The 22,423-nt window shown below is 42.4% G+C and overlaps 1 protein-coding gene across 3 annotated transcripts in view; it reads left to right on the top strand.

The window, feature by feature from the left end:
- SSMEM1 (serine rich single-pass membrane protein 1) overlaps positions 1-5,516 on the top strand; it is a 12,444-nt gene extending 6,928 nt beyond the window's left edge. For all 3 annotated transcript variants that reach the window (XM_040471971.1, XM_040471972.1, XM_040471970.1), the window contains exons 2-3: positions 2,161-2,215; positions 4,672-5,516. In XM_040471971.1, the coding sequence (XP_040327905.1) occupies positions 2,161-2,215; positions 4,672-5,168 (552 nt within the window). In that variant the 3' untranslated portion in view covers positions 5,169-5,516. The remainder of the gene's footprint in view (positions 1-2,160; positions 2,216-4,671) is intronic.
- Positions 5,517-22,423: the final 16,907 nt, after the last annotated feature.

Raw genomic sequence — 22,423 nt, 5'->3', positions numbered from 1 at the left:
TTTGATTGCCGAGTAATACTCCATTGTGTGTGTAAATATATATATATATATATATATATATATATATATATACCACATCTTCTGTATCCGTTCATCCGTTGATGGACATTTGGGCTCTTTCCATACTTTGGCTATTGTTGATAGTGCTGCTATAAACATGGGGGTGCATGTGTCCCTTTGAAACAACACACCTGTATCCCTTGGATAAATGCCTAGTAGTGCAATTGCTGGGTCGTAGGGTAGTTCTATTTTTAATTTTTTGAGGAAACTCCATGCTATTTTCCAGAGTGGCTGTACCAGCTTGCATTCCCATGCATCTTGATTTTTAACTTAATATTATAACATGCATTTTCTTATGCTGTGACATGCCTTTATTATAATAGTTTTTACAACCATATATGATGATTGTACCATAGTTTATGTAACCATTGCCTCCTTTTGAATTTTGAGTTTTATATTATCTTAATTACATTCTGATTATTTTTGTGCATAGTCTTCTCTCTTTGGGGGATTATTCCCTGGATTATTAGATTCCTAGTGAGAATTATTGTGTGTCAAAAGTGTTACCAGTATTTCTAAAATTTTGATACATTCTGAAAGAGTTGCTTTATATTTATATCTTTTGGCAAAATCACGTTCAGCATCAAAAAATGGGGCACGGATTTGAACAATGGAACATACTTATTTATGGAATATTGGGCTAGAATATTTGAAATTGGAACTCTTCAAAGAAATCCACTTCTTTTTTGTTGCCAGATTCACAGATAATGCGTTATGGTTGCCTTTTGGAGGAAAGTTCCTAAAGGATTTAGGAGATATTAAGTTTATGAACTTTGTGAAAGATCTTCAAAGATAATAGAAAGGAGACCTGATGAACTGTCCTTTACAAAGTAATTTAAGGGGTGCCGGGGTGGCTCACAGTCTGTTAAGCGTCTGACTTCGGCTCAGGTCCCGATCTCACAGTTCACGAGTTCGAGCTGTACTGACAGCTCAGAGCCTGGAGACTGCTTCACATTCTGTGCTCCCTCTCTCTCTGCCCCTTCCCCGCTCACACTGTCTGTCTGTCTGTCTGTCTGTCTTTCAAAAATAAATAAACATTAAAAAAATTTTTTAAGTAATTTAAAATCAATCCCAGTACCATCAAATCTGTTTTTAAATGATATTTAGGGGCACCTGGGTGAATCAGTCGTTTCAGTATCCAACTCCTGATTTCTGCTTGGGTCATGATCCCAGGTTCAGGGGAATCAACACTGAGCATAGAACCTGTTTGAGATTCTCTCCTTCCCTCTGTCCCTGCCCCTGTCCCCCACTCAAGCTCTCTCTCTCTCTCTCTCTCTCTCTCTCTCTCAAAAAAAAAAAAAAAGATGTTTAAATAACATGTCTTTACAGTGTGAATACAGGAAAACTTTATAACCTACAGATCCTTGTCAGTATTATTTTCTCTCAAGTCTTTGTTGCATTTGGTTTGGTTCAAAACACATTGGTAGATTCGGCATCAAAGCCTGATCTTCAGTGGGCAGCAGATGGATCACTGTAATGGAAACTCAGTAAGAATTTATTGAATCGGGGGCACCTGGGTGGCTCAGTTGGGTAAGCATCCGACTTCAGCTCGGGTCACGATCTCACGGTCCGTGAGTTCGAGCCCCGCGTTGGGCTCTGGGCTGATGGCTCAGAGCCTGGAGCCTGCTTCCGATTCTGTGTCTCCCTCTCTCTCTGCCCCTCCCCCATTCATGCTCTGTCTCTCTCTGTCTCAAAAATAAATAAAAACGTTAAAAAAAATAAAAAAAGAATTTATTGAATCGTACTGAATGTTTAAAATTAGACATTGTCCAAGAGTCTAGGGCAGTAGTGGATTTTTTTTTAATTTTTAATGTTTATTTATTATTATTGAGAGACAGAGAGAGACAGAGCATGAGCAGGGGAGGGGCAGAGAGAGGGGGAGAGACACAGAATCTGAAGCAGGGTCCAGGCTCTGAGCGGTCAGCACAGAGACCGACACGGGGCTCGAACTCACCAACCGTGAGATCATGACCTGCGCTGAAGTCAGACGCTTAACCTACTGAGCCTTCCATGCCCCTAGGGCAGCAGTGTTTTACAAGTAAATGTAAGCGAAAACCAACCAACTGAGATTGCTATTACTAATCTGTATTTCTGAAACAGATGTCAGAGAAGAAAAAGGATGAAGACAGTGGGACCAGCACCTCGGTCAGTAAAGGTGAGCGTGGGTACATATTTGGTATTGGACTGTGATGAGAGAAATGTGTGCTGAATGTGGAAAGCAAAGTACAGAGGAGAACAGCCCAGAATGGCTATAGGGCCTCCCCAGACCTGTGGTGGCCCCTTGCGGGAGCTCCTTGCTTTAGCCCAGGACAGCTTACCTGCTTTTGCAGAGCCTAGAGTCTATAAATAAATTACTGGTAGGTAGAGTTCAAGCTCTCGCTTCATTCCTCAACATTCTCCCTTCACATAGCCTTTATTGTTCGGGTTGCTACAGCATTGTGAGCTTTGTATGACATCTTTTTAATTTTTTTTTTTAACATTTATTTATTTTTGAGACAGAGAGAGACAGAGCATGAACGGGGGAGGGGCAGAGAGAGAGGGAGACACAGAATCGGAAACAGGCTCCAGGCTCCAAGCTGTCAGCCCAGAGCCCGACGCAGGGCTCGAACTCACGGACCATGAGATCATGACCTGAGCCGAAGTCGGACACCCAACCGACTGAGCCACCCAGGCGCCCCATGTATGACATCTTTTTAAATAACCTATAAGCTGTGGTGTGCTGTTAAGTGTTTTAACAACTGGCTCCCCAAAAATGTGGATGTGTGTCTATGTGAGGTTTTTTAAATGTCGCTGACATGAAGGATGTATGTCGCACAATTTACAAGCAACAAAACATGTAATACACTTTATAGTAAATTCCATATAGATTGCCAGTTGTAGCTAAATGCTTTCCTTGATTTTTGCCAGACCCTTGCATCCTTGGCCGGCCTGTGGCTGCAATGGACGAACAAGTGTAGCTCCAAAATGAATGTTCTTTTCCTTTAAGTTAAGGAGTAAGATGAAAGAAACAAGATGTATGTTAGAACTTAACCTGGTTGTCAATGATGTGACTTCTTTGCTGAATTGGATAATAGTTTTAGAATACTCTGGAAGCATATTTCCCTTGTTTTTGGGTGCTATTCACAATGTGGTGGCTACAGGATGACACTTTTTTTTTTTTTAAGTTTATTTATTTATTTTGAGAGAGAGAGAGCACACATGTGTGAGCAGAGGAGGGACAGAGAGAGAACCCCAAGCAGGTTCCATGCCCAGCGCAGAGCCCCACATGGGGCTCAATCCCATGACCCGAGAGATCATCACCTGCCACAACCAAGAGTCGGACACGCAACCAATGAGCCACTCAGGCACCCCATGACACTTTTATTTTTTATTTTATTTCATTTTTTTAAAAGTTTATTTATTTGAGAGAGAGGGAGGGGGACAGGGAGAGGAGAGAGAGAATCCCAAGCAGGCCCTGCACTGTCAGTGAGGACCCCAATGCAGGGCTTGAATTCAAGAACCAGAGATTATGACCTGAGCTGAAGTCAAGAGCCACCCAGGCGCCCTGCCCATGTCACTTTTAAATGTAACCTATGTTAGTAACCTGTTTTTCATCACTTTAAGCCTAGACAACCCACAAAACCATAAACCGAGACCTGAGTTTTAGTGCTTGTCGATTTCTACGCCATCCGTCAAAACTGATTTCAAATTACCAGTGTGATGTTACAGGGGAGAGATGCAGAGTAGCACATGATTACGTGGTATTTCCAACCAGATAGGACAGAAATAGCTTTAAGAGCATACCTCATAATAAAATGTAATAAAATAATTAGGAAGTGATTAGTTTTGAATATTTATCACATTTATGTAACCTAAATTGATTTAATGGTGAGTTTGTATAATTTCATTTTTACTAATGGCTGTGTTTTAACAGCTATCTTATTAAACTCCTGAAAGCGTAACAATCTGTTTTTGCCAGCCAGCTGGGCAAAAGACAACTCCAGCACACTCACTGTGTAGAGAAAAGATCCTTTTTAGTTTCCTGCTACCCAAATCACATTCACATACATAGTGGAATCTTTAAGACTTCAAGGCAAGGTTAAAAAAGGTCCTTCTCGGGGCGCCTGGGTGGCTCAGTCGGTTACGCGGCCGACTTTGGCTCAGGTCACCATCTCGCAGTCCGTGAGTTCGAGCCCCGCGTCGGGCTCTGGGCTGACCGCTCAGAGCCTGGAGCCTGTTACGGATTCTGTGTCTCCCTCTCTCTCTGACCCTCCCCCGTTCATGCTCTGTCTCTCTCTGTCTCAAAAAATAAACGTTAAAAAAAAAAAAAAGTGTCCTTCTCTGGAAAGGCTTAGAGACCTTTCCCTTGGTCTTATATCAGGGGCCCACAAAACTTCAAAAGCAGTGTGTCAAGCATCCATTTGACCCTCCTGGTCTTTAGGAGATTTGGTGTAGTACATGTTGTACAGATGCAGGGAGACGCCAACACTTGCAAGTGAGTGGAGAAAAGTGGTGGCTTGGCAAATGGCAACTGAGAGTGAGTCCACACGTGCCATAGGCTTCCTTAGGGAATATGAAGTTCCGGTGACCAATAATATGCCTAACATATTCATCTGTTTCCTTGGCTGTTAGCAAGCAAAGATGCTTCCTTTAAGCGGCAAAGCAAAGATGGTGACTGGGCCTCTTTACGAATGATGAAAAAACCAAAGCAGAGCCAACTCACCCCTGTAACTGACTCTGAAGTGGCTTTGGTCAACGCCTCTCTGGAACAAAGACGAGCCAGGCGCCATTCTCAATTCAGCCGGGTGAATCAGACCCAACGTGATAGTGATACTACCGAGTGTGACGGTGAAGAATCTAACTCGGGAGCCTCTTCATGGAAGGAGAGTGAAAGTGAACATCACCCATCACCAGCTAGTATTCAGAAGAGGAAAATAGCTCAGAGGCAAAGGAATGCGGGAAGCTACCAAACCAGGGAAAGGCCCTGCCTCCACTGCAAAGCCATGAGAACCAGTGAGTGGTTGACACGCCATTTCCTTCAAAACACTTCAGGAACAACCCACACGAAGGCAGATATTCGAGAGGAAAATCGTGTACCTGACATTAGCACAAAGTACAGCAAAATTTGAATTTTATCAAGTCCTTATCTTACGCGAAGCCAAATGAAAGAGATGAATAAAACACAAAAAAAATCACCAGAGCTCTAGGTGAGGAGGCTTTTACAAGAGAGTCTCTCTACCAACAACAAAAACATACTTGGAACCCAAGAGGTAAAATTTCTGATAATCCCTTGTCCAAAAACAGGCCAGTGAATTTGTTTATGGCACCGTTACAACATCAAAGATCTGCATCTCCTATGGGTTTTTTTTATTCAAAAGAGCAGAAGACATATTTTATTCCTTGCGTATTTGTATTTTGTTTATGTCTGTACTACAAATAAGGAAGCTCTTTGAAAATATATTTATGTTCACAAACCATTTAAATGTATTCGTATGTTTTGACGGTCTGACTGACTGAATGAATTAGGTGACATTGGTTGGCATGGAATGGACCACATTCTCCAGGTCCGTATTTTCAGGTGACTCTATCTGAGCTGCATTGCTGCACATGTATCAGCTACAGTTGGTGAGGAGGAAGAGAGCCTGGAGAAAGACCCGAATAAGTTTTGGGTAATCTAATGTACAGCATAGGGACTCTGGTTAACAATACTGTTACAATGCCATAGTTGAAAGTTGCTAAGAGTAAATCTGAAAGGTTCCCACCACACACAGCAAAATGGTAATCGTGCGAGGTGATGGAGTGCTAAATAATCTTATTGTGGTAATCTGTCACAATATATATGTGTATCAAATCATCATGTTATACACCTTAAACTATACATGTTATAAATTATGCATGTTATACACCAATAAAGTTGGAATTATATCTCAGTAAAGTTGAGATTAAAGAATTAAAAAAAAACTATGCCACAAAGTGCTACCAAAAAAAAAAAAAATCTATCAACCATTGCTTAAAAAGAAAAAGAGTATTGTAATAGGGGTTAAATCTGTTGCCATAGGGTAGAAAATCAAGCTCAGCTCCAAATACAGCAAGGACGAGGGGTGATTTACAGCCAAGGAGCAGGGGGGGGGGGGCGGTTAATGAATGGAAAATTACTAAGAGGAGACATCAAGGATAGAGGATTCTCGACAACCTGACCTAACAGGATTCTTGCTAAAGATAGTCAAGGATTTAGGCATCAAAGATGGAAGAAGAGGATATTGATCAGATATTAAGGGTAGGGAGCTCTCACTAAACTTACTTGGCTGGATTCTTGCTAAAAGTTGGGCCAGGCACCAAAGTTGAGATCTGGGTGTGAAGACGGCTCAGAGGAGCCTGACTAAGATTTGGTCAGAGAGAGTCTTTATGGAAAATTAGCCACAATCCAGACATATGTGAGGTTGGGCTTTTGAGTTAAGTGGGAGCCCCAGCAGTGGGTCATTCAGGCAGGTCTCAGTAGATGGGTGGCCATTCTGGAGACCATTCTCCAGATGGATAGCAGAACCCCAGCTGGGATACGAAAGGAGGCCCCAGATCCCAGAGAAGAAGGCTGGCAAGGACAAGATAAACAGCAGGGACTGTAGTCCCTGGGCTAGAGTTCAAAGAAGGCCTTAAATCTTGGGGAAGGACTTAGATATTATATATGATAAAGACTGCAACCTGATACTGGGGACTGAGCCCTTCATGACTCACTGGCAGAGAGATCCCAAGCTGTGATTTTTGGCTCAAGGGTTACTCCTGCTAATAGTAGCTTTAAAAAAAAAAAATTTTTTTTTTTTAACCTTTATTGTTGAGAGACAGAGTGTGAGCAGGGGAGGGGCAGAGAGAGAGGGAGACGCAGAATCCGAAGCAGGTTCCAGGCTCTGGGCTCTTAGCACAGAGCCCGATGTGGGGCTCAAACTCACGAACTGTGGGATCATGACCTGAGCCAAAGTCGGATGCTTAACCGACTGAGCCACCCAGGCACCCCTGATGGTAGATTTCTTAATTGATGGCAACAAAGGGAACTGGGGGGCAATGTGGGAATCCCAACCACTGGAACTAGGTCACTAGAATCCAGGACATGGGTGAAATTTCTGAACTTATTTGTGGAGACTGTCTTGTTCAGATTGCCTGAGTTTTGGAACAGGTCTGAGGCCATGAGCGAAGAGCAGGACTTCAAGAGTCACCTGAAGCATCACCCTTTTCCATAAAGCCTTCCCTAACTCCTTGACACCCTCTTCCCCGTTGTTCCCTCAGGCAGAACTCACTGTGCACTCCCTTATGCTCTAGCGTACTTTGCGGCATTCTCTATCTCCGCATCCTTAACATTTTAATGAATGGATTTCTTTGCATGTCCCTCTGACCTCTACACATATTTGTCCACCTTTAAGGGAGAGTCCGTGATTTGTCATCTTAGTATCTCTATGACCCAGCACAGTGCCAGACAACATGACAGATAAATAATGCAGCTGAATAAATACAAAAAAGGATTCATGACTGCAAAAAGGAGGAGTTGGGGAAAGCAGAGACAGGACAGGACAGGGGCCAATATCCAAGGCGTAGTGAATGATTCTGATATTTCTAACTTGATATGATCAAGATGCTTGTTGTTTACCAAAATAGCACCAAACAAAACCCCAAACCCCCCCAAAACAACAAACACAAAAAACAAAGGAACAAGCTGAAAATATAGTAGCAGGTTGCAGGGACAAGATTTAGACCCGCATTGTCTGGCTTCAGAGTTTGGGCTCTTTTATTTTTTTATTTTTTTATTTTTTTAACGTTTATTCATTTTTGAGAGACAGAGAGAGACAGGGCATGAGCAGGGAAGGGGCAGAGAGAGGGAGACACAGAATCTGAAACAGGCTCCAGGCTCCGAGCTCTCAGCCCAGAGCCTGATGCGGGGCTCAAACTCAGAACTCACGGACCGTGAGATCACGACCTGAACCAAAGTCGGATGCTTAACTAAGGAGCCACCCAGGCACCCCTCAGAGTTTGGGCTCTTAATTACCTTGATCTTAGCCATTATTCTCTGAAGATAAAAGATCTTGATTTCTTTTTTTTTTTTAATTTTTTTAACATTTTTTATTTATTTTTGAGACAGAGAGAGACAGAGCATGAACGGGGGAGGGTCAGAGAGAGAGGGAGACACTCAGAGAGAGAGGGAGACACAGAATCGGAAGCAGGCTCCAGGCTCTGAGCCGTCAGCCCAGAGCCCGACACGGGGCTCAAACTCACGGACCGCGAGATCGTGACCTGAGCTGAAGTCGGATGCTTAACCGACTGAGCCACCCAGGCGCCCCTAAAAGATCTTGGTTTCAAGGTAAGTCAATCACCACCTCTCACACGGCCAGAAGTGATGTCCAAGCGACATGATTTCACCAGGAAAAGGAAGATGATGACTATTCTCCGGATAACAGAGTGAGGACCCATGCCTCAGATGTTTTGCTTGTGGGTTTAGAATTTAGATCACATTATATAATACAAACATTATAATCTGAAGAGTCTTATCAACGACTGCTACTTTTCTTGGTCTTATCCATGGGGGCTAGAACAGATTAGAGTGGGGGATAGGAGATAGTGGGGGTAGAAGAAGGAATCAGGATTGAGTTAAACCAGGGGCTGTAAAGATGAGATTAGGGTAAATTTGTGAATACATTAAACCAAAACAGAGGTCCAGTACGGCTGGGGGGACATCCCAAGCCAAGGAGAGAAATGCACAGAATCAATGGAACAAGGCAAGGATGGGGTAGGGGAGGATCCAAAGCATGGCCAGGCATGGTTGGAAGTGGATTAATGGGAGAGGAGTAGAACCTGTGAGGTAGGAGATAATTCACGAAACCAGGGCTGCAAACACTAGTCGTGGCTGGGTGTTGCTTGCCTGTAGAGCCTGGCATGAGCTGTAAGGATGGGGACCCTGGGTTGCTCTACAGTTCTTCAGTCCCTCCTTGCTGCACGGGATAGAGTAAGCCACCTCTGCTTTTCATGGTTGAAGTTGTAACCTGTTTGGGTAGCTTGCTTGAGGGAAGGCATGGGGTTCTTGGGCTTGCTTCCTATCTGTGGCCCCTTCAGGCAGCTAAGCGGTCACAACTGACCTCTGGACGCTTACATCATGCATCACACTTCTTGTCAAGCACTGCAATGCAGAGAACTATGGGGTGGAAGCAAGGGTCTAGCAGATGGATGTAGTGAAGGAAGAGTATGACACAAGAGGTATTTGGAGAGGGGCTGGAGAATGGGGAATGAGAACTATGTCTACAGGGAACACCGTCTCAAACTCTGAACCAGTATCTGCCTTCCAAGACTGGGTGGTGTGGTTTTGGCGGGAGAAGAGAGGAGCTGGTTAAATCGAAGCCAATAATAACAACAATAATACTGATAAAATAGGCAACATTTAGAGAATGCTTGTTATGTGCCAGCACTGAAGCAAGCATTTTATTTTATTTTCTTGTTTTGTTTTATTTTATTAAAAATGTTTTCTAGTGTTTATTTTTGAGAGGAGAAGAGAGAGACAAAGTGTGAGTGGGGGAGTGGCAGACGCGCGCGTGCACACACACACACACACACACACACACACACACAGAATCCCTAGCAGGCTCTAGGCTCTGAGATGACAGCACAGAGCTCAACGTGGGGCTGGAACCCACGAACCGGGAGATCATGACCTGAGCCCAAGTCGGAAGCTTAACCAACTGAGTCACCCAGGCGCCCTCATTTTATTTTACGTTTAAAGTTTATTGTTTTTTTTTGAGAGAGAGCCCAAGCAGGGAAGGTGCAGAGAGAGAGGGAGAGAGAAAATCCCAAGCAGGCTCAGAACTGTCAGCGCAGAGCCAAACGCGGGGCTCGAGCTCACGAACCGTGAGATTATGATCTGAGCCGAACTCAAGAGTGAGACACTCAGACGACTGAGCCACCCAGGTGCCCCCAGCATAAGCCCTTTTATAAGGATTCACAAGCCTGCAAAATAGGTGTTTTCCCAATTTCACAGATAATGAAACTGAGGGTCAGGGAAATTGAACGACATACCCGAGGTGACGTAGCTGGTGAGTGTGGGGGCGCTGGGTCTTGGGTTTTGTCTGTCCATAAAGATTTTGTTTTCACCGTGATGGTAATACATTATCCATGTCCTTAATGGAGAGCAATTAGATAAGAACTTGGGAGACCTAAATACCAAACCGAGCCCAGATACCAGAGGAGGACTGTTCATAGAAAATGGAACCAAGAATCAGAGATGGGAGCAGTTGGGTAAAGCTGGGGAGGGTCCCCACCGTGGAGTGGAGAGACCTCACAGCACCAGCTTGCCTCATCTGCCATTGGTGAGCATGGCCAGCTTATTGATAGCTCAGGCAGAAAGTCAGGGTGGCCTTTTGAAGAAAAGGAGGGAACTGGAAACTCGGCCGGGAGGGCTGGTGAGGATAGGAAACGAGCTTTGCACAGCACATCCAGGAACAAGAAGAGGCAGTAGTGACTAGAGCAGTGAGGTTGATGGCCAAGGATTTGAGAGGAGAGCCAAGAAATCTGGGAGCAACCACAGCTCTTCCCCAGCACCAGCCCCTTTCGCTCAGGATGGAATGCTATCTCCCAACAGATCCTCGTGTTTTCAAAACAGCAACCCATTCATAGATTGTGAAATCAATTTTCAAGGGCTGTGACTAGCATTTATGAAAAAATAAATAGAAAATAACAGTGTACTGCGCATAATAAGGGTAAGTACTGTTTTTGTTTCAGTGTGTGCGTACTGAGTTGCCATGCAAAATGTGTTTCTTACTCTGGCAAAATGAGAAATAAAAGCCGCGGCTCTGGAGTAGTGTTCTTTGTAGATTTTCTGTGTCAGGCAGCTTTTCCCCCAAGTTAGTGAAGGCGGTCGTCACTCTGCGTTCCCGATTGCTGTATGCTAGTACTTAGTAACTCTTCACCCACACTGTAGGATGGACCAACAGTCAAGATTAGTGAAAAGCTTGAATTAAACGATACTGCTTTAAAAGAGCTTCGGTTTATTATTTTCAAATAGAGTAGGTGGAAGCAAGCTAACCAACTGTTGCTTGGTAAGCAGGGGTGGGTTTTGCCTTGATGAATAAACAAGAGTAATTTGTAATTGACATTTCAAAGAAGGCTTAGAAACAGGCCAGCCTTTGTTTAAATCATAATTACCCTGTTTGTATGTAAAAGGATACTTCTAAAGCTTTTCAAAACAACTGGTTCTTTTAAGTAGATAATTATTCCCCTTCCAATCTTGTTTACGCTATTCAGAACTTCAGTGAACTGTTTTTTTTCTTCCATAGATAGTACAAAGGTTAACTTCAGCCAGCCCTTCCTCAAATGATCGCAAATTCCCAATTAGTACATTCTAAACAGGGTTTCCCTGTAACAATATACCAAAGACTTGTGTGATGTGTTCTTTATTGCTTTGAATAACATCTGACAAGTTTCCAAGTACCAGGCCACCTGGATCTTCTCTATCTGTCAGGAACATGTGGTCACAGAGGTGCACGGGAGGGTAAGAGGAAATACAAATTATGCACAAACATGCGGGAATGGTGAAGGAGACAAAAGGGAGAAGATACCTTTTTTTTTTTTTAAAGTATCTATTGCATGTGAACCGAACGGTACATTGATAGGCACTTTTTAGCGGAAAGAAGAGCTTCACTTCATATCTAAATTTCACGAAGCTACAGATAAAAACAGGAAACGGAGCTTTTTTTGGTATGGAGACTGGAAGTTATTAGAGAGACCTCGAGGAGTTGGCAGTGGAATGATGTATTATGAAAAAAAAAATAGAATTGTCCTGTTTTGAATAACTTATTTCTCATTGCAGATTTCAGCTAAGTGCGCAAAGGACATGCATGAAATACTTTTCTAAAAAACAAAAATGTTATAATCCCAGGCAATGCCCTCTTCTAGTTCTTAACCTTTTATCTTTGGAGCTTGGCCTCTTTCATAGATGCTTCCTCAAGCTGCCTTATTACAAGGACCTGTTGTCTAGTATTGTCTTCATTTATTAGGGCCTGCTGTCACCATGAAGTTTCATGGGCTCAAAATCTTGATTTAGCAGTGAGAATATCAGGCGGGGAGCCAACTCTGTTACTAATTAGTATAAATCAAGAGAGGGAAGCAGGGAGATAGAAACCAGGCCCCAGTGGAAGGGTCTGCAGCCAGAGTTAGTAAGACTAACAGGTCATTGAGTTGAGTGTGGGACAAAGGGACTTGGAAAAATGCCACCTCAGGCCAGGGTCGTCTTGTCTCTTTGCATCTGTGGGGTTTTTCATTCTTGCCCCCATTCCTTTGTCAGCGGGTGGTTCACACGTGGGCATGGCAGCTAATTCTGGAAAGGGAAGTTTGCTGGTGGGGGGCATTCTGAGAAAGGTATCTTCAGTCTTATAAAGACCTGCACAGGGAAGAAGTGGTCCCTTTTCATTTGGTGAAAGATGTCTAGTCTGCACGCGATGGCTGCAACAGTGACAGCTACCTGTATCCAAATGGAATTACTCTGAACACTTCCCAGCAAGAATATGGAAGAGATTAGGACCCGAGTTGCTGAATTAACAAATTCTGGAAACATCCTACTTTTCGACTTCTTTTTGGGCAAGAAAATTAGCCTTATTGAGCATTTTAAGTTGGTTTTGCTGTGACTTGCAGCTAATACAGGGTCGTAGCCATCTTTTTGTTCTCTGTGATTCTTAGGCTCCTTTCACCTAGAAGATAAATAACTTCTTTCATTTATTTAAAAATATTTTTTTAATGTTTATTTATTTTTGAGAGAGAGAGGGAGATAGAGACTGAGCAAGGGAGGGGCAGCGAGAGGAGACAGAATCCTGGGCAGGCTCCCTACTGTCAGGGCAGAGCCTGATGTGGGGCTAGAACCCACGAACCGTGAGATCGTGACCTGAGCCGAAACCAAACGTCAGACGCTTAACCAACTGAGCCAGCCACGGGCCCCTTGAAGATAAATAACTTCTAATAAAGTGTGTGTGCTCCTTGGATGGGGGCTGGACTTTGCCTGTGATGACGATGGTGGGAACTATTAATCTCTGAGAAAAGATCTTCATAAATGCTGTGGACCTTTTTCAGTTGACCGCCTCATTCCTTTTTTATTCCAGGAGATTCTTTTCCCCCCTGCTTCTCATGAATGTCAGTACATAGTGATCCTGCTTGTTCCCATAACACTTTTACCCCATGCAGGCATGGATTTCAGGAGGATTTTCTTCCTATCAGAGTCCCTTCCTGCAGATTTGGAATTGGGACCAGGAAAGAGATCAGTCTCAGGTGACTGGACTTAACAGCAGATTTTGGGGGTCCACGGTTCCCTTTACTTTGGGAACCAGAGAAGGCAGGTAGTGACTGAAAGATAAGAATGAAACCCACAGTGAAGGGCAGAGAGATGTGATGGCTTCCAAGTCCCTGATTCTTGTTAATTCCTGAGACCCCTTTGTTTATGCATTCATAGGCATCCGACACTTCACTAGCAGATTCTTATAATAATTTCCCCTTTTTGCTTACTCTAGCTCAAGTGGGTTTCTATTGCTGGAAACCAAAAGAATCATTAAAACAGTGGTGTGCTGGTAAACGTTTAACAATCGGCTCTGATTGTTAAAAGCCTTGATTTTGTAGCGCTTGCTGATTTGCATGATATAAATACTCCCACTATTGCTTATTTCAGCTACCCAAGTGGCATCAGTGAACGTGGAGTTGGGAAGGGAAGAGCAGGTTGGGTTCTGGTGAGCTGGTCTGAGACGGTTCCAGAACATCAGTGCCTGAGGAATACAGCCCGTAGCACACTTGGCAGAAAATCGTGTTATATAGGAGGTCCAGGGATATATCCTGGTGGTTGCTAAATTGGGAATACTGGTATTAAAAGTTTTTAATTAATTTCAAATGTGCAGAGTCTTGGGGCTGAGGGAGTAGAGCAAGTAGGATTAAGTTTTTAAATAATACTGAAAAATTCTTTTTTTAGTGTAATAACGATCTGGGTGTATTGGGACTTCGTGGGAGGTAGGGGGCTCAGACCAAGGAAGGGAAAAAGGCTGGGAGTGCAACTGGAACGATGTGGAAGAAGGCGACCTGTGCGAGGGCAGGATCTAGGCCTTGACCCAAAGGAGAGTGTTTACCTCCTGCCGGTGAGGAGAGGCATTCTGGGAGTGAGAAGCTAAGGCTACCACACCTGACTAAGTTTGGTCATTCAGTTATTGCCTGTACAATCTGCTGCTCTGCTTTGTTTTTGTTTGAAGTTTAAGGAGGGAAAAGCCTTTTAAGGTAAGAAGGTATGAAATGTATATGCGGGGTTGGAATAATACTTTTATCGTGAATGAGGTCAAATGATCAGTCAGTAAGAAGAAGCCTGACAGTGGATCCTTTCCTCCTTTGGTGAGGGGAGGATGAGAGGACTTTAAGAAGCCCCTTCCGGCCTAACCACCTTTCCCACACTTGATTCCTCTACCTGAAATGCCAGTCACCAAATCTTCGGATGTTGGACTCCTCAAATGTTGACGCCCTCCTCGCTATTAAGACCAATCTCAAAGATCACCGCTCTAGTAAATATTTCCTGTGGCTCTTCCAGCAATGCTGGGCTCCCACGGTTAAGCCCCCCGTTGTAGCCCTGATCCTATCGTACTATAAAGAACCCCCATCCTTCTTCCTCTCATGTTCCAAGGTCCAATAACTGGATTTTTTGGACATGATGCATCGATACGCCTAACCTCCTAGAAATCGGATTTTTGTACTTGAGGTCACAGGTGAACATTTTAAACAACTGCGTTTGTTTGCTTTCAATGGCATTGCCGTCTTTGCTCATCAATGTTTATATATCTATTTGAATATTTAGTTCTTGACATGTATACATGGAAAAGTGAATGTGTTGATGTTAGCGATAAGAAAAGGAGATTTTACAAATTTAGTTCAGTTGAGAGAAAGCTGGAAATCATTAGACATCCTCGAAGTGGTGCATTTTAGCATCAGTCACCTATTTGGATGTAAGGCCTCTGTTCATTTGTGGGGGAAAAAAGAGATCAAAATTAAAGAACACGTATAAAATGCTGAGAAACATATTCCTGAAGAATATGTCTGAAAGGTGACTCAAACCAATTCCTTATACAAAAGTTAATTCCAGATGGAACAAAACTAAAAGATAAAACAAGGAAACCACAAAAGTACTAGAAAAAAAGCACTAGTAAAAAGTTTCCTAATCTCAAGGAAGTCTTGGGAAGACTTTTCCAAGCATAATATAGCTAAAATCCAGAAGTCTTAAAAGAAAAGTGTGTTACTTGGGCTACATACAAATATTTAAACTTCTGGAGAGAGAGAGAGAGAGAGAGAGAGAGAGAGAGAGAGAGAGAGAGAAAATCTCAGTAAATAAAGTGAAAAGGCGAACTGAGAAATTCTTTGGAACACAAAATTAGGACAAGCCCTAGTATCCCCAGTACGTAAAGATTTTTTAAAAAGAAGACAAAGCCAAACTAGTTAGTAGCAAAATGATCTATGGAATAGAATATGTGGATAGGAAGTTCACAGAAGAGGAAATGTGAATGATTCTAAATGATATGCAGAAAGGTGCTCAACCTCACAATTAATTAAACAAATACAAAATAAAACAAAGTATTTTTCTTATTTTAGCCCAGCATAGGTCCAGTGTTTGATGATACCAGTAGTGGGAAGAAAGGCCCTTTTGAAGCAGTATTGGTGGGAAAGAAAATTGGTATAATTTCTTTGGAGGAATGTACACAATCTTCATGCTCTGTGACCTAGCAATCTACTGTTAAGAACTGGTCCAACAGAAATACCCTTTCAGGTGTACACACAAACAAAATAGGTACATACTTAAGGATATTCATTGAAATATTGTATGTTTAGATTGCCAGGTTTCCAGAATCTGCTATTTATTTATTTATTTATTTAGTTAGTTAGTTAGCTTTAGGTAGGCTCCCAACGTGGGGCTTGAACTCATGACCCTGGGTTCAAGAGTTGCATGCTTTCCCAACTGAGCCAGCCAGGTGCCGGCCCCCCCCCCCCCCCCCCCCCCCCCCCAGCCCCAGAATCTTCTTCTTAAAAATGACATTTTTGTGGTGGTGTTTTCTGATTAGAAGTGCACAGGTGCATTGTGAGAAACTCACAGAACACAGTTACATTAAAACAGAGAGAAAATTCCACCCCAAATGTGGTTACTGCTAACAGTTCAGTGTATATTATTTCCAGGCCATTTTTGTGCATAAGCACACGTAATAAGCTTAACTCTTGCTTTCCAAACCTAACAACTAAATAGATTTGGACAAATACCCTGAGATATATTTCTCTGTATCTCAACTCTTACTATCCACTATCTGAAACTCAGGACGTGAATACATTCAGAAAACTTAATATCCTTCACAATCTGAATTCACTACCCAGATTTTAACACTTGCTCTCTGAATTTAGAAATAAATAAATTTGGATAGCCAGGCAAAATGGTACAAATACTTTTTCTCTTACAAAAGTTGAATTGTAATATACACTATTCAACAATTTGCCTTTTTTGCTTACATGTATATTTTTGACACCATTCTGTGTTAATTCATAAAGATCGATCTCATTTTTCATGTCTGCATAGTATTCCACTGTATAGTTATATCATAATTTATTGAACACATTTCTTATTGATGAGCCTTTACTGGTAACTTAAGTATATGCACTAACATAGAAAAGTGTCCAGATAATACATATATTTTTTTCTTCCCTTCCTCTCTATGACTGTGGGTCTACTTTTAATTGAGAGCTACATGGTTTGGCTCTTAATTATAAGCTAGGTTATAATTATATGTTTAATGGAGGCATGTTTATCTCATCTTTCCATACGCTGTAAATTGTAGGCTCTTTGGAATGAAGGATTATCTTCACTTAGGTGTCTTCCAAAATACTTATAAAAATGCCGGGCACACATTTTTGCAGATTCTCAGATTCTCAAAAAGTTACACATAGTGTTACCCTCTGATCCGTCAATCCACTCTTTTTAAAAACAATTTTTAAATATGAATTAAAATTTCTGTTTTGTATCAACTGCATGTTTTTCTTTTTACCTTTTGACTTCCTCCACCCAAACAATCTTTTTAAGTTAAAAAGCATATTGGGCGTGGGGGGCGCCTGGGTGGCTCCGTTGGTTAAGCGTCCGACTCTTGACCTTGGCTCAGGTCATGATCTCATAGTTCATGAGTTCAAGCCCTGCGTCGGGCTCTGCACGGGCAGCGTGGAGCCTGCTTGGGATTCTGTCTCTTTCTCCCTCTCTCTGCCTCTCCCCTGCTCTCTTTCAAAACAAATAAATGAACTTGAAAAAAAATTGTTTAAAAAGTATGCTGGATAGCGTGTATAGTCTGTCTAAAATTTTGTGAAAGAAAAAAATAAGCTGGTTAATATAGATACAGAAAACAATTCTGGTGGAATACTACATCCAACTGGTAACAGTCATCAGAGGTACAGATTGGGACAAGGGAGAGTGGGCAACATGAGAGGTAGTTACTTTTTGTGTTAGAGTTTTCAGTTATGTTTAAATGTTTTTACTATGCAAATATTATTTTAGAAGCAGAAAAAGTAAACATAAAAAGTATACAAAGGTACTACAAGCAGGGCCCCTGTGTGGCTCAGTTGGTTAAGCATCCAACTCTTGATTTTGGCTCAGGTCATGATTCCATGGTCATGAGATCAAGCCCCACATCAGTCTCCAGGCACTGAGCGTGGAACCTGCTTGGGATTTTCTCTCCCTCTCCCTTTGCCCTTACCCCCACTCACACTCTCTCTGTCTCTCAAAATAAATAAATGAACATTAAAAACAAAAGTACTACAAGGATGTTTCTTAAAAGAAAATTTTTTTTAATGTTTATTCATTTTTGAGAGATAGAGCATGAGCAGGGGAGGGGCAGAGAGAGAGGAAGACACAGAATCCAAAGCAGGCTCCGGGCTCTGAGCTGTCAGCACAGAGCCCGACGTGGGGCCCAGACTCAAGAACCGTGAGATTGTGACCTGAGCCGAAGTCAGACGCTTAACCAACTGAGCCACCCAGGCGCCCCAGGAATGTTCTTTGTAATATTGGATGCCATAAATAAGAACTGCGTAAATATATTATAGTACATCCATATTGTGGAATATAATTCAGCTCTTCCCAGAATATAGTTACCATGTCACACTAACAAAAATAACTGATGACAACAACGTGCTTTTCTTTAATTATTATTTTTTAATTTACATCCAAATTAGTTAGCATATAGTGCAACAATGATTTTAGGAGTAGATTCCTTAATGCCCCTTATCCATTTAGCCCATTCCCCTTCCCACAACCCTTCCTGTAACCCTCTGTTTGTTCTCCATATTGAAGAGTCTCTTACGTCTTGTCCCCCTCCCTGGTTTTATGTTATTTTTGCTTCCCTTCCCTTGTGTTCATTTGTTCTATGTCTTAAAGTCCTCGTATGAGTGAAGTCATATGATATTTGTCTTTCTCTGACTAATTCTGCTTAGCATAATACTTTCTAGTTCCATCTACATAGTTGCAAATGGCAAGATTTCATTCTTTTTGATTGCCGAGTAATACTCCATTGTCTATGGATACCGCATCTTCTTTATCCATTCTTCTATCGATGGACATTTGGGTTCTTTCCATACTTTGTCTATTGTTGACAATGCTGCTATAAACATTGGAGTGCGTGCGCCCCTTCGAAACAGCACACACGTATCCCTTGGATAAATACTTAGTAGTGCAATTCCTGGGTCCTGGGGTATTTCTATTTTTAATTTTTTGAGGAACCTCCATACTATTTTCCAGAGTGGCTGCACCAGTTTGCATTCCCACCAGCTGTGCAAAAGAGATCCCCTTTCTCCGCATCCTTGTCAACATCTGTTGTTGCCTGAGTTGTTAATGTTAGCCATTCTGATAGGCGTGAGGCAGTATCTTATTGTGGTTTTGATTTGTATTTCCCTGATGATGAGTGATGTTGAGCATTTTTTCATGTGTCGGTTGGCCATCTGGATGTCTTCTTTGGAGAAATGTCTATTCATGTCTTTTGCCCATTTCTTCACTGGATTATTTGTTTTTTGGGTATTGAGTTTGATAAGCTCTTTATAGATTTTGGATACTAACCCTTTATCTGATATGTCGTTTGCAAATGTCTTCTCCCGTTCCGTCCGTGGCCTTTTAGTTCTGCTGCTTGTTTCCTTTGCTGTGCAGAAGTTTTTATTTTGATGAGGTCCCAATAGTTCATTTTTGCTTTTGTTTCCTTTGCCTCTGGAGACGTGTTGAGTAAGAAGTTGCTATGGCCAAGGTCAAAGAAGCTTTTGCCTGCTTTCTCCTAGAGGATTTTGATGGCTTCCTGTCTTACATTGAGGTCTTTCATCCATTTTGAGTTTATTTTTGCCTATGGGGTAAGAAAGTGGTCCAGGTTCATTTTTCTGCATGTTGCTGTCCAGTTTTCCCAGCACCACTTGCTGAAGAGATTGTCTTTATTCCATTGGGTATTTTTTCCTGCTTTGTCAAAGAGTAGTTGGCCATACATTTGTGGGTCCATTTCTGAGTTGTCTATTCTGTTTCATTGATCTGAGTGTCTGTTTTTGTGCCACTTAAAATTTTTTTTAATGTTTATTTTTGAGAGACAGAGAGAGAATGAGCGCGAGCTGGGGAGGAGCAGAGAGAGAGGGGGAGACACAGAATCCAGAGCAGGCTCCAGGCTCTGAGCTGTCAGCACAGAGCTTGGTGCAGGTCTTGAACTCATGGACCACGAGTCATGACCTGAACTGAAGTCAGATGCTTAACCAACTGAGTTACCCAGGCACCCCACAATATGTTTTTTGTATAGCTAAAACTGTTCATTATTTCTAAGAGTACCTTAGCTTTCACAGTTATTTCTGCAATGTTTCAATTCTTAACAAGCAGCATGAATTACTTTTTCAATTGGGATAAAAGGTTATTACTTAATTCATGTTGAAATTGAGGATTTTACGATATTTTTTTACCTCTTGAGAATTAATTACTCGACTCTATCAGGTAAGTCTACTGCTTAATTTTTATGTATTAGACTTTGTGCACATTTGCAGGAAACTGTAATGTATTTTAGTAGGAGACTGTTTAGATGCCACTTTTTTTCTTAAGTCTAGATAATGCTATTCAATAGAAATTTAAATGCAAGCCACATACGTTATTTTAAATTTTCTAGTAACTACATTTTAAAAGGTAAAAGGAGGGCGTCTGGGTGGTTCAGTCAGTTAAGTGTCCGACTTTGGCTCACTTCATGACCTCACGGTTCATGAGTTTGACCCCACATTGGGCTCTCTGCTGTCAGCACAGAGCCTGCTTGGGATCCTGTTTCCCTCTCTCCGTGTCTCCCCTGCTCTCTCTCTCTCTCTCTCTCTCTCTCTCTGTCTCTCTGTCTCTCTGTCTCTCTCTCTCTCTCCCTCTCTCTTTCTCTAAAAAATAAATAGACATTTATGGCACCTGGGTGGCTCAGTCAGTTAAGCGTCCATCTTTGGCTCAGGTCATAGTCTCACAGTTTGTGGGTTCGAGCCCCACATTGGGCTTTGTGCCGACAGCTCAGAGCCTAGAGCCTGCTCCGGATTCTGTGTCTCCCTCTGTCTCTGGCCCTCCCCCATTCACACTCTGTCTCTCCTTCTCTCAAACATAAATATACACTAAAAAAATAATAAATATTTTTAAAAAGGAAAAGGAAACAGATGCAGTTAATTATAATAATGTTCTATCAACCCAAGATATGGATACTATCTAATCTATACTAGGTATACTATCTAACAAACGTTGTCATTTGACATTCAATGAATATAAAAATTATTAATGAGATATTTTATATTCTAATTTTCATACTACTCTTTGAAATCTCATGTGTATTTTACACTTACAGCATATCTCAATTCGGATGCTGAATTTTCAACAGTTAAAAATGTCCTACCAACACATTAAAGTGTTTAAAGGGAAAATATTTTACACTGTTTTAGCTCTAAAATTTAGGTTAAAGTTAATTAAAATAAAATAAAATGATTCAATTTCCCAGTCACACTAGTCACATTTCTTTAAAAAAAAAATTTTTTTTTTTAACGTTTTATTTTTGAGACAGAGAGAGACAAAGCATGAACGGGGGAGGGTCAGAGAGAGGGAGACACAGAGTCTGAAACAGGCTCCAGGCTCCGAGCTGTCAGCACAGAGCCCGACGCAGGGCTGGAACTCACGGACCACGAGATCATGACCTGAGCCGAAGTCGGCCGCTCAACTGACTGAGCCACCCAGGCGCCCCACTAGTCGCATTTAAAGTGGTCAATAGCCACATGTGGTGGGGCACCTGGGTGGCTCAGTCACTTAAGCCTCCAACTCTTGGTTTCAGCTCAGGTCATGATCTCATGGTTCATGAGTTCGAGCCCTACGTCAGGCTCCTCACTGACAGTGACAGTGAGGAGCCTGCTTGGGATTCTCTTTCATCCTGTCTCTCTGCCCTTCCCCCACTTTACGCTTCCTCTCTCTCTCTCTCAAAATAAATAAACAAACTTTTACAAAATTAATAAGGGGCACCTGAGTGGCTCAGTCGGTTAAGCGTCTGACTCTTGATTTGGGCACAGGTCACGATCTCACGGTTTGTGAGTTCAAGCCTCGCATTAAGCTCTGTACTGACAGTTTGGAGCCTGCTTTGCTTGGGCTTCTCTCTCTCTCTCTCTCTCTCTCTCTCTCTCTTTCTCTGTCTCTGCCCCCCCCCCCCCCGCTCGCTCGCTCTGTCTCTCTCAAAGTAAATAAAGAAACTTAAAAAAAAAATCGCCACTTGTGGCTGGTGGCTGCTTATGGGACAGCAGAGTTATAGAACATTTCCATCATTATAGAAGGTCTATTAGACACTGCTGGTCTAGACATCGAGCTCTTTGGCTGATAAAATCTTCTCCATCTTTGAAGCCCTATTACTTAACCGCGCCGGTCATGTCGGAGATATTCCATAAATGAGGGATCCATTCATGGATCCTGAACCGGGACCATAAATGGGATGGTCCCATTTCTGATGCAGAAAGAGAAGGATGAGAAGGAAGAGAAGGATGAGAAGACGGTTCTTCACAGTTTGGCATTGGCTGGCTCTGTTGACTTCCAGCTGAGGAAGGACGAATAGTTATTGTACTGGAGGTCGTTTGAGCTTGGTGTTGCGGACAGCAAATGATCTACGGAGTCTGTTTGTTCTCAACGGACTTAATACCAAAAAGAATTTGTGTAATGGCCCAGTGTACACTGGGCCCCACTGGATCGACACAGTGGTTGTCTGCTGGGGGCAGGAGGGGGCAGCAGAGAGCTGCCGGGGCGGTGAGCTCTGGGGAGCCCCAAAATACTGACAGGTGAGAAAACGGAGTATTAGGGGGAACTCAAATCGGAAACTCA

Source organism: Herpailurus yagouaroundi, unplaced genomic scaffold (assembly GCF_014898765.1).
Source record: "Herpailurus yagouaroundi ecotype Mexico unplaced genomic scaffold, PumYag 100, whole genome shotgun sequence".
NCBI classification, from domain to species: domain Eukaryota; kingdom Metazoa; phylum Chordata; class Mammalia; order Carnivora; family Felidae; genus Herpailurus; species Herpailurus yagouaroundi.
This window is presented reverse-complemented; position numbering and strand designations above follow the sequence as displayed.